The sequence below is a fragment of the Leptonotus elevatus genome, chromosome 4 (assembly GCF_054856555.1).
Source record: "Leptonotus elevatus isolate MCC_2025b chromosome 4, RoL_Lele_1.0, whole genome shotgun sequence".
Lineage (NCBI taxonomy): Eukaryota > Metazoa > Chordata > Actinopteri > Syngnathiformes > Syngnathidae > Leptonotus > Leptonotus elevatus.
Window position 1 is genome coordinate 11,624,543 of NC_141242.1, and position 13,921 is coordinate 11,638,463.

Sequence of the window (13,921 nt, forward strand, 5' to 3'; positions counted from 1 at the left end):
AAAAACATCAAAGCATAGAAAAATGTCTTAAGGAATACAGATGACAATAAATATTCATTACTAATGACTAACTTCTTTGAACTCCCTCCTTAGATGACATTTGACCAACCACAGCAATTTTTTCTTCTGGATGACTGTGCTGTTGTATTAAATTTCTTTTTTGTCACGTTTGTATGGTGAAAACAAGCGCCTCCAAAAATCCTGTCTTACATTCCCATCTAGTGGACAAACACGGCACTACTGAAGACTCACAGGCAGTGAACTTCAATTGATTTTTATTTCATTCATCATACGACATTATTTTAAATGTATTAATACTCATTGGATACAATAATATTAAAATAATTATACAAATCTAATTTAAATAATACATGATTTGAAGTGAAGTGAAGTCGACTATGAATGAGTGAATGAATGGTGTTATTACTCTTGTTTGCACTCTAACTTAATTCGTCCCGCAGTTGTGATAGATAGATAGATAGATAGATAGATAGATAGATAGATAGATAGATAGATAGATAGATAGATAGATAGATAGATAGATAGATAGATAGATAGATAGATAGATAGATAGATAGATAGACAGACAGACAGACAGACAGACAGGCGCTCATTTCTTAACGAAAACACGTAAGAGGGAGCACGTAACCGAGAAGGTGATTGGAAAAGGATTTTTAAAATACTTATAATTTATTAATGTATTTTCACAATTTTCTTTGTATATGCTCCATAATGGAAATCTATGTTCTTGTTTTCTATTCAGATAAATTATTTATTTATTTGTATTGTGGCCCTCATCCACTGACTGCCTTGTGTAGACTTTCTTTGAAGATTCGTGTTTGTTTGTCAATCTCAAAATTGAATCTCACTTCTATTATTATATATAAGTGCACTCAATTTATTATTATTATTATTATTATTATATACACGGCAATGGTGCGCCTGTGTGTTTGTGCGCGCGCAGCTCTGCTCTGTGAGCTGATACACGAAACTTGAGGGGAACCACCCATGGGATGACGTCACGGCGCTCTGACAAGCTGGTGGTGCCGGAAGAAAAGATGGCGGATCAAGACGAGCCGATCAGCAACGAGGAAAAGGTAGGAATAGTTTTTTAACGCGCTAAACAAAGCACACGTAGGATTAGACGAGTGACGACTTTCCCAGGTGGCACTTGACCATGTTTCGGACGTGCTTCGAATGACGACCGTGTTGATTAGACGATTGGAATTCGCGGGCCTGACGCCGCCGCTCTTCTTATTTTTAGCTCAACTTCCGCTCATTTTAGCGAAGCTCCAAACGGAGACTCCTTGTACGGTGCTGGCTGAAAATAGGAGCTAGTGTTGGCGTTATAAAGTCTGTGGAGATAACATATCGTGCATTTTTTCGCCGAGTGGAACGCGTCACTCTTTGCTTGTTGTCTGTCTTGGCAAAGTTTTTTTTGTACGCCAAAATGCCGTTAGCTCGCGTATTTAGCCGCTCGCTGGCTAACAGTTAGCTGGACTTACTAACACGCCCTTTTGCTGCTGATGGCGCTTTTATGCGCCTTCGACAGTATTTGTGACACAAATCAACATTTTGCGTGACATTCGTGTCAAATCAAATTGCTTATATATGTAGCGAACAAGTCACGACGATACAATGAAGTTGTTTGAAAGAGGTGTTTCAATGTTTAGTTGTTAATCATCGAAATATATTACGTGTTTTGACTGTCGCATTTGCAAACCACCTGCTTTAATAAACTGAGTGGCTCATAGTAACCGAAACCCCCCACAAATTATCTCCACAAACTCCTACGTACAGTATGTAGTATTTGTGTGTTTGATGTGTGTCCTTTAAGAGGCGTGGCCTATTGAGTGACCTCATGAGCTGTAGCCGGATTTGTGTGCGAGGTGTGGCCTACAGCAGCTCCTTGTAGTTTTCTCGTTTTATGTTTGTGTTTGACTACCCAGTTCAATAAACGGCGGAAAAGTGCATTGCTCTTGCGGCTCTCCTTGCACACAGGCGTTGGCATTGCAGTACTGTAACTCATTCGCTCCCAGCCATTTTCACTAAAACAATCCCCTTCACTCTCGTATTTGACTGATTTTGCAAGGCCCACAGAATATTGTGTTGTGTTGCTATAAAAACTTGAAAGATTAAAGTCTATTATTTTCATCAGGGGGAAAAAAAGTATATAATTGCATCTTTTTTCTTTCTTTCACTTAACTCAAGCGGCAACTTATCTGACACCCGCAAACCATCAGGAATCACCGTCCAATCCAATCACTCACTCATGATTTTTTTCTGTAAAACAAACGCACCTTTGTGTGGGTTTTTTTTTTTGGTGATGCCATAAAATGGTGGCCAAATGTGGTTAGCCTAGCGTTAGTCAGATTTTGGCGGGGAAAGCAGGGTGGTAAACTTCTTATGATGATGCAGAGAAAGGTCTTTGGGGCTAGACGTTAGCGGCCGATTAGCTGCTAACGGCCAGCTGGGGGGGCATATTATTGATTATTTTTGTTATTTGCAGTGAGTCCTGCCAAGTACCCTTGAGCGACTTTGATCTTCTGGCTGAGTTGCGACATCGTTGCTCCTTCATCCTTAATCCGATCTTTGGAAAAATTCAAAACGCCTTCAATAAAAATAATGATAGCAAGGGTACATAAATATTAACTGGCAATAGAATAGCTTCTTCTTCCTGGCTTTGTTTTTTTGAGCTTCCTGGTGGCCACAGAAGTTAAACCACACACACACACACACACAGGGTACAACAGGAAGTTGGTGAGTCAATCTGTTTGCTCTGTAACATTACTGCATCACGAAAGGACTTGTCAGTTAGTTACCTGTAAGGAACAAAACCTCACACAATAATGTATTGATGGTATCATATACTGTAATATGCGCTTTGTCGAATAGTATTTCAGGTTAGCATCATATTGGCAATTCCGAGCTTACGTCACAATTCAAAATGGCGCTCTGTGAAATGACCCTGTCCGTCCATTGAAAATCATTGGCCTTTGGATCGTTGTAATTTGATTTGTGAGGATTGTTTTGATTTCAAAATGATGATGAAATGTTGTTTGACTAACAATCTGCCTGGTTTGTATGCTTGTCCCAGGCAAAAGCAATACACCATTTATTTTTACCGCGTAAAGGAAGCAGTTGCATTGCGGAAATATCAGAAATGCCTGGATGTTCAGAATTGTCGATATCAAATTGTAGCCTAGCATGTCGTTTATGCCGGAAAATTTAACAGAACAAGTTAGGTTGGTCTACTTGGCTAGTCGTAACGTATTGGCAGGTTTGATGCGGGAACGTCGTCAAGAAGTTTTCCATCAGTGCTGTCGCATCCATAGCAACGCTTTCTACTGTGTTACTTTAGCTATGAACCTCTCTTCAGAAATGTCTTGAAATGGTTTCATGTTAGTTTGTTTTTTTTTTAGTTAGATGGGGGGGGTTTTTTGAGTTAGATGTGCCTGCGGAAGGGGCAGACAAACCCACAATCTGGGATTCACCTAAGAATTCCTCTTTGATGCTATTTATATCATTGCAGCATGAAGAAACGCAGGCAAAATGAAATCATTTCATGTGTCATCATTTCCTACTTCCGAATCAGACAAGCTGCTCAATATTCATTCTCGGATCAGGAACTTCTTAATGTTAGCCTGCAGCTGGTTGACAACCCCCTCATATCGGTTTTTACTTGCACACTGGCGATTTAATATTCATAAATGACTATAAACCTCCTCTTACCCACGCCCATTTTAAAGGCTGTCTGCGTAGCCAACCTAGCAAATCTGCTTAAATAATTTGGCTTGAAATGAAGGCAGGCAGAGATCAAGCTACTAAAAAAAGTGGCACGTTCTAACCTCAGTTTGATGTTTTTATAGATTGGTGTCTTGCATATTAATTTGGGGAATCTGAAAAGGTCTGATAAGATATTTTGGATCGGATTATCCCAGGCTTCAAGTGTTCAGGTAGATTTTTGGGTGTTATTTGGACTTAAAAATCTAAAATTGGGCTGTGTAGAGGAATCGTTGAGGTGTAAAGTTACAGGACGCAACAAATCCGGATTATATGATCACACTCCAGTACTGTAAGGGGACAAAATGCAAAACAAAAGTGCTTTTCTTCTGTTTAAACAGGAACACGATGACATTGAAAAGAACAATAAAATAACTTTAAACTTCAAAAATACTCAAATGAAACATATAAATAAAATAAACAAAAATAATGTCTACAAAAAGCACCCAAAAAAAGCAACATCAATTGTTTTCTCTTTTTTTTTTGGAAAAGTGCAAAATCAAGAGTTTATCTTCCTCTTTAGAAAAATGCAACATTAATAATTTTCTTTGGGGGGAAAAGTGCTGCATCCACAGTCTTTCTTTTTGGGAAATGTGTAACATTCAGGGTTTATCATCAAAATAATAGTACAACATTAATATTTTTCTTTCTTTTTAGGACAGAGCAGCGAGACACTCACATTTTCTGTGTGGGGAAACGTAGTAGTTCTCTATAGAGAAAACCTGCAGTGAACATTGAGTGAATAATAATAATAATAATAAAAGGCCAGCTGGTGAGTAGACCAAGCGGGCACAAAGACTTTATGTCAGGCAGACATCTCATCCCTTTGTTGTTTCAGCTTCTTTGTTGCTGAATTCATGTCTTGACGCATCTTTTCGCTCCACCCAACACAAATTCCTAGAACATAAAAGAAAGGCCAAACTATTCTTATTGTTTCCAATAAGCACTTTGTCCATTCTGTCACACATTGATAATAGGAAGGAGAGTCATGTTTATTGACACAGGAGCTCCTGACGGCCATTCAAATTTTACTGGTTCAGTTCAAGGTTTGAACGTGTAAATGTGATGTGACTCTTTTGTATGTTAGGGCTGAACAATTAATGAAATTCAAATCAACATCGCATTGTAGTAGAATGCAATTTTCAAATTGCAAAAGCAGCAAAATCTTCAATTTTGGGGAGGGGGGAACACAGCCTTGTTTCGTTTGGTGGTGGCCTTTATTATATTTTATTTCAGTGCACATGTTTACATATAATTGTTTCATGAAACGTGAAAAGTTGGATTGAAGTGAAGCCACCGTTTTGTTTACATTTTTGTTGTGATCTGATTTATGGCTTACTGACTTGTGTTTACGCCAAACTTGTCTGTTAGAATTACCAAAAAATAAAAGATAAATACCCTGATATCCAAAGTGCCTGTGAACTCAAGAAGTGTTGCTATGATATGTCTATGATCAGCTGCGATTCAGGGCTTACCAGAGATCCCTTCCAGATCAATATCTACGGAACCTGACCTGTGTTGGCTTCGTCTGGTCTGGCCCGGCTTATCCTTGCCTGACTTTTCAGACAGCAGCAGACTCATTTGGTCTTAACACTGGTTTGCTGTTGCCTCTTTACAGCTGTACTGCGATGGATGTGTTTGCAGTGTCAAAATTGGATACAACTTGGTATGATTTGTAGTACTGTACAGTAAATCCCGCAACCGCGGATAGAAACTGAGGCCTGCCCTGTGGAATATCAAAATACCTTGAGTAAATGACACCACAACTCCTCAAAAAGTTTACACTTGCCGGTGTCATTTAATATTATAATGATATTTAAAGCACTAGTGTAAACCAAACAAATCTGATTTAATACCTACCACAGAGCATCTCTCTGCATAGTGGCAGGGGTTGATAGTTGTGTCGCCTCAAAGCAAGAATGTTCCAGGAATTCATGTCGACTTGGGCTTTCATGCGTTGTTTTCATGTTGGCGCTTGTGTGTTTCTCAAAAACTTCCCGTCCTTTGCAGCTCTTGACCACGGTCCCAGCTCGATGTGGTTCAAAAGCAAATAGGGAATGGTTCTAACTTTTTAGTCAGCTGAGGCTCATTTGGTAGAGCGGTCCAGTGACCGAAGGGTCTGTGGTTCAATTCTTGGCTCCAGCTGTCTACGGTCCGATCAAACTGTTTTTTGGCAAGACACTGAACCCTAAATTTTATTCAGATAGGCATTGTAAATGACATACTGCTCTCCATAATCCTACCTGGTTAAATAAACTTCAAAACACAAAACTTCAGCAGCATATTAGATTGAATAGTCAACAGGATAATTGATTCTAAAAAGATTAAATAGTGACAGCCCTAAACTCTACACTCTCCTTTGCTGACGCCCATGTCACTCACCAGGCCAGACCCCATCTTTAGAGCCATCCATGTTCAAAGTCACGATACTTAGTGTAGAACCTGAGGACGGTGGAAACTTGAACTTCACATGCACATTTTGTTGCTTAAAAATGCTAAATCAATGTTGATCTAATTAATCAATTGGAGATAGAAGAAATTCACATTCAACATTTGATAGCTACAGCACCGCATAAAATCCTAAATTTCTCTTGATTTGTATCCCAAAAACAGTTCCAGCGATCAACCAGACTTCAAATCAAAATGTGGTTTGTTTGATCTGAATCAACAACTTTTTCATCAAATTGCCACTTCAGACCAAAATATTCAAAACTTTGACTTCCACCTAATGAACCCAAACAACAAAAAGCTCTGCATTGCAACACACACACACACACACACAGCTAATTTGTGCCCGTGGGACACACACACACACACACACACCTTCCTGTCTCCGTTCACCGACATGCAAGAACCTGGCCAAGCCGTCCGACGCTATGAACGAATCCTTCCTCAGCACATTTTCATGCCCTTTTATGGTTGAGGGCCATATGTGGGAGGGAGGGGCTGTTGTCTTTTTGTCATGTGACCTAGAAACAGGAAGTGTTGTGCAAAAACAGCATGACAGAAATGTAGAAGGCGAGATTATGCATGTAGAGACATGCCTTGTCTAACACTGAATTAAGTTCTTCCTTCATTCAGTTCCTCATTCATTCATTCATTTCACCCCCCAAAAAAAGTTATTATACATACATACGGTGTAAGAGTTTGAGTAAAAATGTTGAGCCTGGAGCCATTTGTCTGAAAGCTCCATTTTGTGTCTTTCCTGCAGGTGCGCATAGCGGCTAATTTCATCATTCACGCCCCACCAGGAGAGTTTAACGAAGTTTTCAATGGTGAGTTGAGTTGCATGTTTAGTTTATTATTATTGTTAGATGTACATATTGTTTATAGTTTGGATAGCACAGTAGTCTTGTGAGTCGTTGGCATGATGTGTGTGCGTGTGTTACATTTCTAAGCAGGTGTCCACTGTATGGATATTTTACATTATAATATGACTTTTTCATAAAATTACAACTTTTATTTTTAAATGCAAAATTCCAACTACTCTGTGTTGTAATAAAGTTAGGACTTTTTTTATTGCCATGTTAAAACTTTATTACAGTAGTAAGATTTAGAAGATATTCTGTTTCATGGGCCAGATACGCATTGGTTGTGAAAAGCCGCGATTAACGCATTGTTGTTTGGGATAAATTGTAAGCTTAGCCTGCAGGGAGAGCTAGAAGTGTCATTAAAGCTTCATCCCACCATGATAAGCGCCCGGAGGCGCCCGTTGATTGGTGGTGGGCTGTATGTGTGTGTGTGTGTGTGTGTGTGTATGTCTCTCTTATCTCCCCTTAACAGACACGCACAACCGCGCGCACTCTTGAACACAATCAATCCCCTGTCGCTACTTTGTCCACGGGGATCTTTATGGGATTTTACACCCTGTTCCACTCTGTTCATTTACTATGAATGACTCTCACTCTCTCCTTCCCCTAATCCTCCCTTGTCTCCTTTGCTGTGTTTGTAGATGTGCGAATTCTGCTCGACAATGACAATCTCCTCAGGGAAGGCGCAGCGCAGTAAGTGGTTCACCCCCCCCCCCCCACTTTGCTATAATGCTGCATCTCAATACATTTCAGTATGGTACAAAAGTTGATTTATGGGGCTTTTCCACCGCCTGAACTTTGTGAGAACTTTTTAATTTACCTTGGTAAAATTCAGTTTGTGCGTTTTTCCACCAACAACAATTTCCGGGGTCATTAAATTCCACAGGGGGCATTCGAGTACTATCTCAGCAGCAGGGTCTTGCTGAGCCAGGCTGGAACTTTGAGGGGGCGAGCTGCACTGACCAAGGCTGATTGGTTGGTCAAATTTTTACAGCGGCTGGGCTCATCAAACTCGTACATCATCAAACTAATTTGAATAAATTGCCAAGAACTAACAAGACGCTGTGGAAACACAATTACAAATTACCTGCAGAACTTTTACAAGCAAGAACTCACTTTACCCGGAACTCAAAGATATATATATATATATATATGCCATTCGGAACGCAAACATGTCATCATTAATTATTTCTTATCAAAGAAAAAATTACATTTGCAAAATGGATGCATTTAGTCATCATTTGTTTCCTCTCCTCCCTTTGCAGTGCATTTGCACAGTACAACTTGGACCAGTTTACCCCCGCAAAAATTGAGGACTACGATGACCAGGTGAATGTTTGAAAGTCTTTTTTTACTCCCAAATGTACTCTTAGAAAGATCCAATAGGTGGCGTGAAAACACACTCATGGAGTTAAAGGGTTCACAATGTTGACTTTATGACGTTATTGCGTTTGATGATGCTTGTTGATTTGTGACTGAACTAATGCAGGGCAACACCAGCAATGATTGCAGGGCATTACCTCAATGTGTCATCATGTCTCAGCGTTCCCACGTTAATTCCCCCATCGCTCGCGTTCCCAGCAGCGTTGCTCAAGTGTTGATGTACAGGAGATGTGATGGGCATGCTCTTCCTTGTTTTTATTGCCTGCCTCACATTGCGCTCATTCATATAGGCTATTTCGTCAGGTACACAATTTAAGAGTGACTTAAATTTTCACGGAAAAAAAATCTTACATTTTTACTGAAAGTTTTCGAGAAAAATATGTTGTAAATACCTTAGAAGATGAAAGTTGTATTTTAAATTTTTCTTTTTTATACACATTTACGATAATTATCATCCCAAATTTTGGCAGGTATTGTCCCATAAGAAATTTCTTTCTAGAAAAGTGGTTTATAAAAAATCTTTGATTTAAGCATAAAAATAATATCTTCCTGTGAAAAAAAAAATATTTATTTGTTTTCTGTTGAACCATAAGGTTGATTACTTTGAAGAGAAAAAGTTGAATATTTTCAATCATATTTAAAGCTGCATTAATCAAGTTTGAAACTCCTCTGGCAAGAGGCCACTATTTACAGACTGGCAAAGATGACTTCAACTGATAGAATGATAGAAAGATAATGATAGAGCAATTCCTGAATAAATTGCTTGCACAGATAATCAAATTTTATACTGTGATATTGTCCAGTTGCTTGCAAGGAATTTATTATCTAGTAATATTCTAGGCCATGATACTGTAGTTCAAATGCACAATAAAGCTCAAATTCATTTGTTCCTCATAATACATCAAATCAAGCAACTAAAAATTTCAAACGTATTCTTGAAAGCATTGGAAACATGTCTGTTCTGTTTATACAAACTGTTAATTGGAACGACACTGAAGTTGCGAACAAGAATGCTGCCAGCAAACATGGTTGGTAATCTCACCTTTTTTTTTTTATCTTCACACAACCGGCTAATATTAGCTTGTTGGCCGCGGCTAATGCCGGAAACAAGAAACTTTTAATAAATATTTTTGTTTTGGAGAGAAAACGTTTTTCAACCCAAAAAATGTTGTTTTTTAAGAGGTAAAGGTATATTTACTGTTTTTTATTTACAGGGCACAATTAATTCTCAATAGTCCTGGGGAAAAATGTCTCTATAAAAAGTATTAAGTAAAAGTAAGTAAATATTTTCCAGCAAAAAAAGTTGCTTATTTGTGAAACAAAAAGTAATACTAGAAGAGAATTACTGTTATTTTAGAAAAGGTTTAAATTCATGGGGGGCTTTCCCAAAAATATTTAATTATTTTTGGTATTTTTTTGTGTGGGGGTGTTTGCAAGGTATTTGTACTTGAGGGGGGAAAAAGTCAAGAATAATGTATTTTTTAATTTTTTGTTATGTTTAAAAAAAACATGTTTTTTTTAAATTCAGCTTACTTAACAATTGTTGTTTTTTTTAAACAAATACAATGAGTGATCCCTTGTTTTCCGCTGGGGTTAGGTTCCAAAAAATATTCGCAATAAATGAAATCCGTGAAGTAGTAGTTAGCTTTATGTTTTACATTTATTATAAATGATTTAAGGCGCTAAAACCCCTCATCACACAGTTTATACACTTTTCTCATTGAGGCATGTACATTTTCTCAAATTTCTCTTTTGTTTAAACATTCTCAATTTCTCAATGTTCAAACCTTAATAAATGTTATAAAATAGGTACATTACTGTAAAGAAAATGCATGCAAATTCGCACTAAAAATCCGCGAAACAGCGAGGCTGTATTTCAAGGAGCAAAATGTTATATTTTTCAGAACTAAATCTTGTACATGTTTAAAGAAAAGAGTCATTTGTCTATTATCTTTTCAAGAATAAATTGTTTGCTTTAAGAAAAAAGGTGTTGTGGGGTTTTTTTAATCACATTGTGCGGTCCTCACCGGCAGGTCTTAATCACAGAGCACGGGGATCTGGGGAACGGCCGAGTTCTAGACCCCAAGAACAAGATCTCCTTCTCCTTCGATCACCTGCGGAGGGAGGCCAGCGAACCCCGACGTCACGATGTGGACGTCTCCATGGAGGAGTGGAGGAGCGCCGTGGATGCGGCCGTCAGGGCTTACGTCAAGGAGCACTACCCCAGCGGAGTCTGCACCGTATGTTCTTTATTTATTTACACTAATGCGCTTAGCCTTTTGCTTTTTGCCCCACAACATGTAGGCATGTACCTTACCTCACTGTTGATTTGCGTCTTTGCTGTATCGCAGATTTCTATTACAAAAAGTTTTTTTTTTTACATGGTCTCTGAATCTATTGCATTAATGAACAGGATCAAATAATATTTTTTGCTTATCTTTTTTATTTTCAGCAAATACTTTAGGATTAAATGTATTAATGTATGTAATGTAGCTTTTTCTCATTATTTTAACTTTGTTTCTTGACATGTGATTTTATTCTCTGAAAAGTTAACTTTCTTTTTTTTCTTTTTCTTTTTACTCGAAATATAAAGCTTTTATTCCCAGAAAATGGACACTTTGTCATAGTTTTGCATTTTTAATAAAAAATAAAACATTTGTCATAATACGGTGTTCCGCCAATATTCATGGGAAGTATGTGCTGAGCCTTGTCACTAGCCAAAATTATAAATATGAGATTATTCTTGTAAAAAAAAAAAAATTATTGTGATATTATAGACCTTTTGGGGGTCATAATTCCCACCCCCCACTCATCAAATTGTAGCTTTTCTCACATTCAGAAAATGTTTAGGAATTTTTCAGACATTAACCATATTGTCTTCAAACATGTAACTTTTTTATTTATTTTTTATTTTTAATCTTTCCTCAGACTTACGGCAAAACCATCGATGGCCATCAGACCATCATCGTGTGCATTGAGTGCCATCAGTTTCAGGCCAAAAACTTCTGGTACCTTCTATTTACTCAACTACAGATGGACTGGGCTAGGGGTGGGGACGTCTGTCAGGACCATGTGTAATCCCCCCCCCCCTCCCCCTTGGCTTTCTGTGCTTAGGAATGGACGCTGGAGGTCAGAATGGAAATTCACCATCTCTCCATCCTCCACCCAAGTGGCAGGAATCATGAAGATTCAGGTAACTGTGGAAGTCAGCTACTGTCATTGCCACTCTGGCGCCCCCTAACGCCAGCCTTGTTCATCTACGCAGGTTCATTACTACGAGGATGGTAACGTTCAGCTGGTGAGCCACAAGGAGGTGAAGGAGTCCATGGCCATTTCTGTGAGTAGCACCTTTTCATTCCCCACTTTTGACACCAAAACGCTCCACACTGACTCCTTGTTCAGGCTGACATGTCTCGATAATAGAAATGGCTAAATAATATTCTATATCCAATTATCTCCTTCCAGAATGAGGTCACAACTGCAGAAAGGTTTGTCAAGATCATGTCGGCCGCAGAGAGTGAATATCAGGTATGCAATCGTGCTGGGCAGTCTTTGTAAATTTGTGTTCACTTATCTGTTGCATAAAGCTTTCTCTCATTATGTGTTAGCATTAAGCAAGCGGTCTAATGTGATCGTTATAAATACACACATTTTCTTCAAAGCAAAAAAAAAACAGCCGAACGACAGCTTGTATCTCGGAAAAACTCAAGTCGTCGCTCGTATCTCAAGACACAACTGAAATTTTAATAGCATTTCAAATAGGGAAGAGTAAGTTACTAGGGTGGACAGGAAAAACTAATTAGACTCGTAAGCCAAGGTACCAATAATTATGAAGGGGAAAAGACTACATTAACATTTATTTTGTCTTTTTTGCTGTCGCCCTGCACAGACGGCCATCAATGAGAACTATCAGACCATGTCGGACACTACCTTCAAAGCCTTACGCCGCCAGCTTCCTGTGACGCGCACCAAGATCGACTGGAACAAGATTTTGAGCTACAAGCTCGGCAAGGAGATGCAGCAGAATGCTTAAACGGGAAAAAAAAACTAACCCCTCCACCCTCTCCTTTTCCCCCTTTGTCTCTAACACATACACACCAAAACAATGTTGCATGACTGGATAGCTGTATTTGTCTTTGTACAAAAGAAATTAGAGAAGACAAAGAATATGCAAGATGTCGAATTAACTCATTGGATGTCTTCTTTTATTGATGTTCCTTTCTTTTATACACATCAACGCATACACACAAACACGTGCGCCTCCCTACTATATCAGACGTTATATTGGAAAGATATATACTTGACATAGGAAAGAAAGTTAACAAGGCAGCAGGCAAAAATGTATGCAAAAATATAATTATTCCTAGTTAATTTCCACAAGATAACTATTGTGCCTATTGGCCCAAAAAAAAAAAAAATCCCCATCCCCTTAAGTTTTTTGGTCTTCTTCCACTGCTTGTCCTGTTTCTCCTCTTGTGACCGACTGAACGGCCTCATCCGTCTCCAAACACCTGACAAGCTTCACTAACTGGTCGCTCGCTGCATCTAATAATATCAAAGGGTACAATAAAAAGTAAAAACAAAAAAAATATCACTTTTCTCCTCCTGTGCTTATTTTTACTTGACAGAACCTGACCGACTGTATTATATGACAATTAAAAAAAATGGAGACACTGTAATATAAATATATACCTGTATGAAACATCCTCTCTTGTCAGTTTGGTGGTTATTTCCATGACATCCATTGTAACTCAGTCACATTTATGTTGCATTAAATAACAAATTTTCTATCCAAAGAGTCTCGGAATTACTGGTGTTCCCTATAAGTGACCATGATTATTTTTAATTTTAATGGGAAAATGTGAAATAATATAAATATTTGGGGTCTAGTTATTTGAAATGCCCTACTTTGCCTTTTAAGCAATGGGTAACAAAAGCATCAGCTTGGTAATAAGCAGTGTGTTAAAGATGAAAATAAAAGCAAAAAGATACTGATGACATTCAATGCTTGTCATTTTACATTCCTTTCCACTCATTCAACAGTCAAATGAAAAAGGTAAAGCACAATGCAGGGAAATGGTATATGAAAGGTTAAATGTGTTGTCTTTAATAGATGCATTTACAAATATTTATTATATTTGGTTGCAAACACTTTTAAGTTTAGAGATAGTTTACTTACCACTTCATAATTGTTTGTTTGTTTTACATATGTTTTAAGCAGAAAAATGTACACTGCTTTTATGAAAAGTTGAGAACTTGACATTACTGTGAATGCGTGCAAGAGATAAAAGTGAAAATAGAGAAAATTGACAGCTATGTATCTGCCATTTTACCTGCCTGGCGAAAAAAATATATATAAGTCAAAAATATGTTTAGCTATATAATATTTAGGACAGGGATGTAGACTGGTGGGGCTTGAAAAAAAACTAAGCATCATGTGCTAC

General features: G+C 38.1%; 1 protein-coding gene across 1 annotated transcript; it reads left to right on the forward strand.

Annotated features, from left to right (window-relative positions):
* Nucleotides 1-966: 966 nt before the first annotated feature.
* LOC147175527 (F-actin-capping protein subunit alpha-2-like) lies at nucleotides 967-13,273 on the forward strand. Its single transcript, XM_086074420.1, has 10 exons — nucleotides 967-1,097; nucleotides 6,995-7,058; nucleotides 7,736-7,787; nucleotides 8,360-8,423; nucleotides 10,511-10,717; nucleotides 11,406-11,485; nucleotides 11,592-11,670; nucleotides 11,743-11,814; nucleotides 11,943-12,005; nucleotides 12,367-13,273. The coding sequence occupies exons 1-10, from the start codon at nucleotides 1,014-1,016 to the stop codon at nucleotides 12,508-12,510; spliced, it is 909 nt and encodes a 302-aa protein (XP_085930546.1). The 5' UTR covers nucleotides 967-1,013; the 3' UTR covers nucleotides 12,511-13,273.
* The last annotated feature ends 648 nt before the right edge of the window (nucleotides 13,274-13,921 follow it).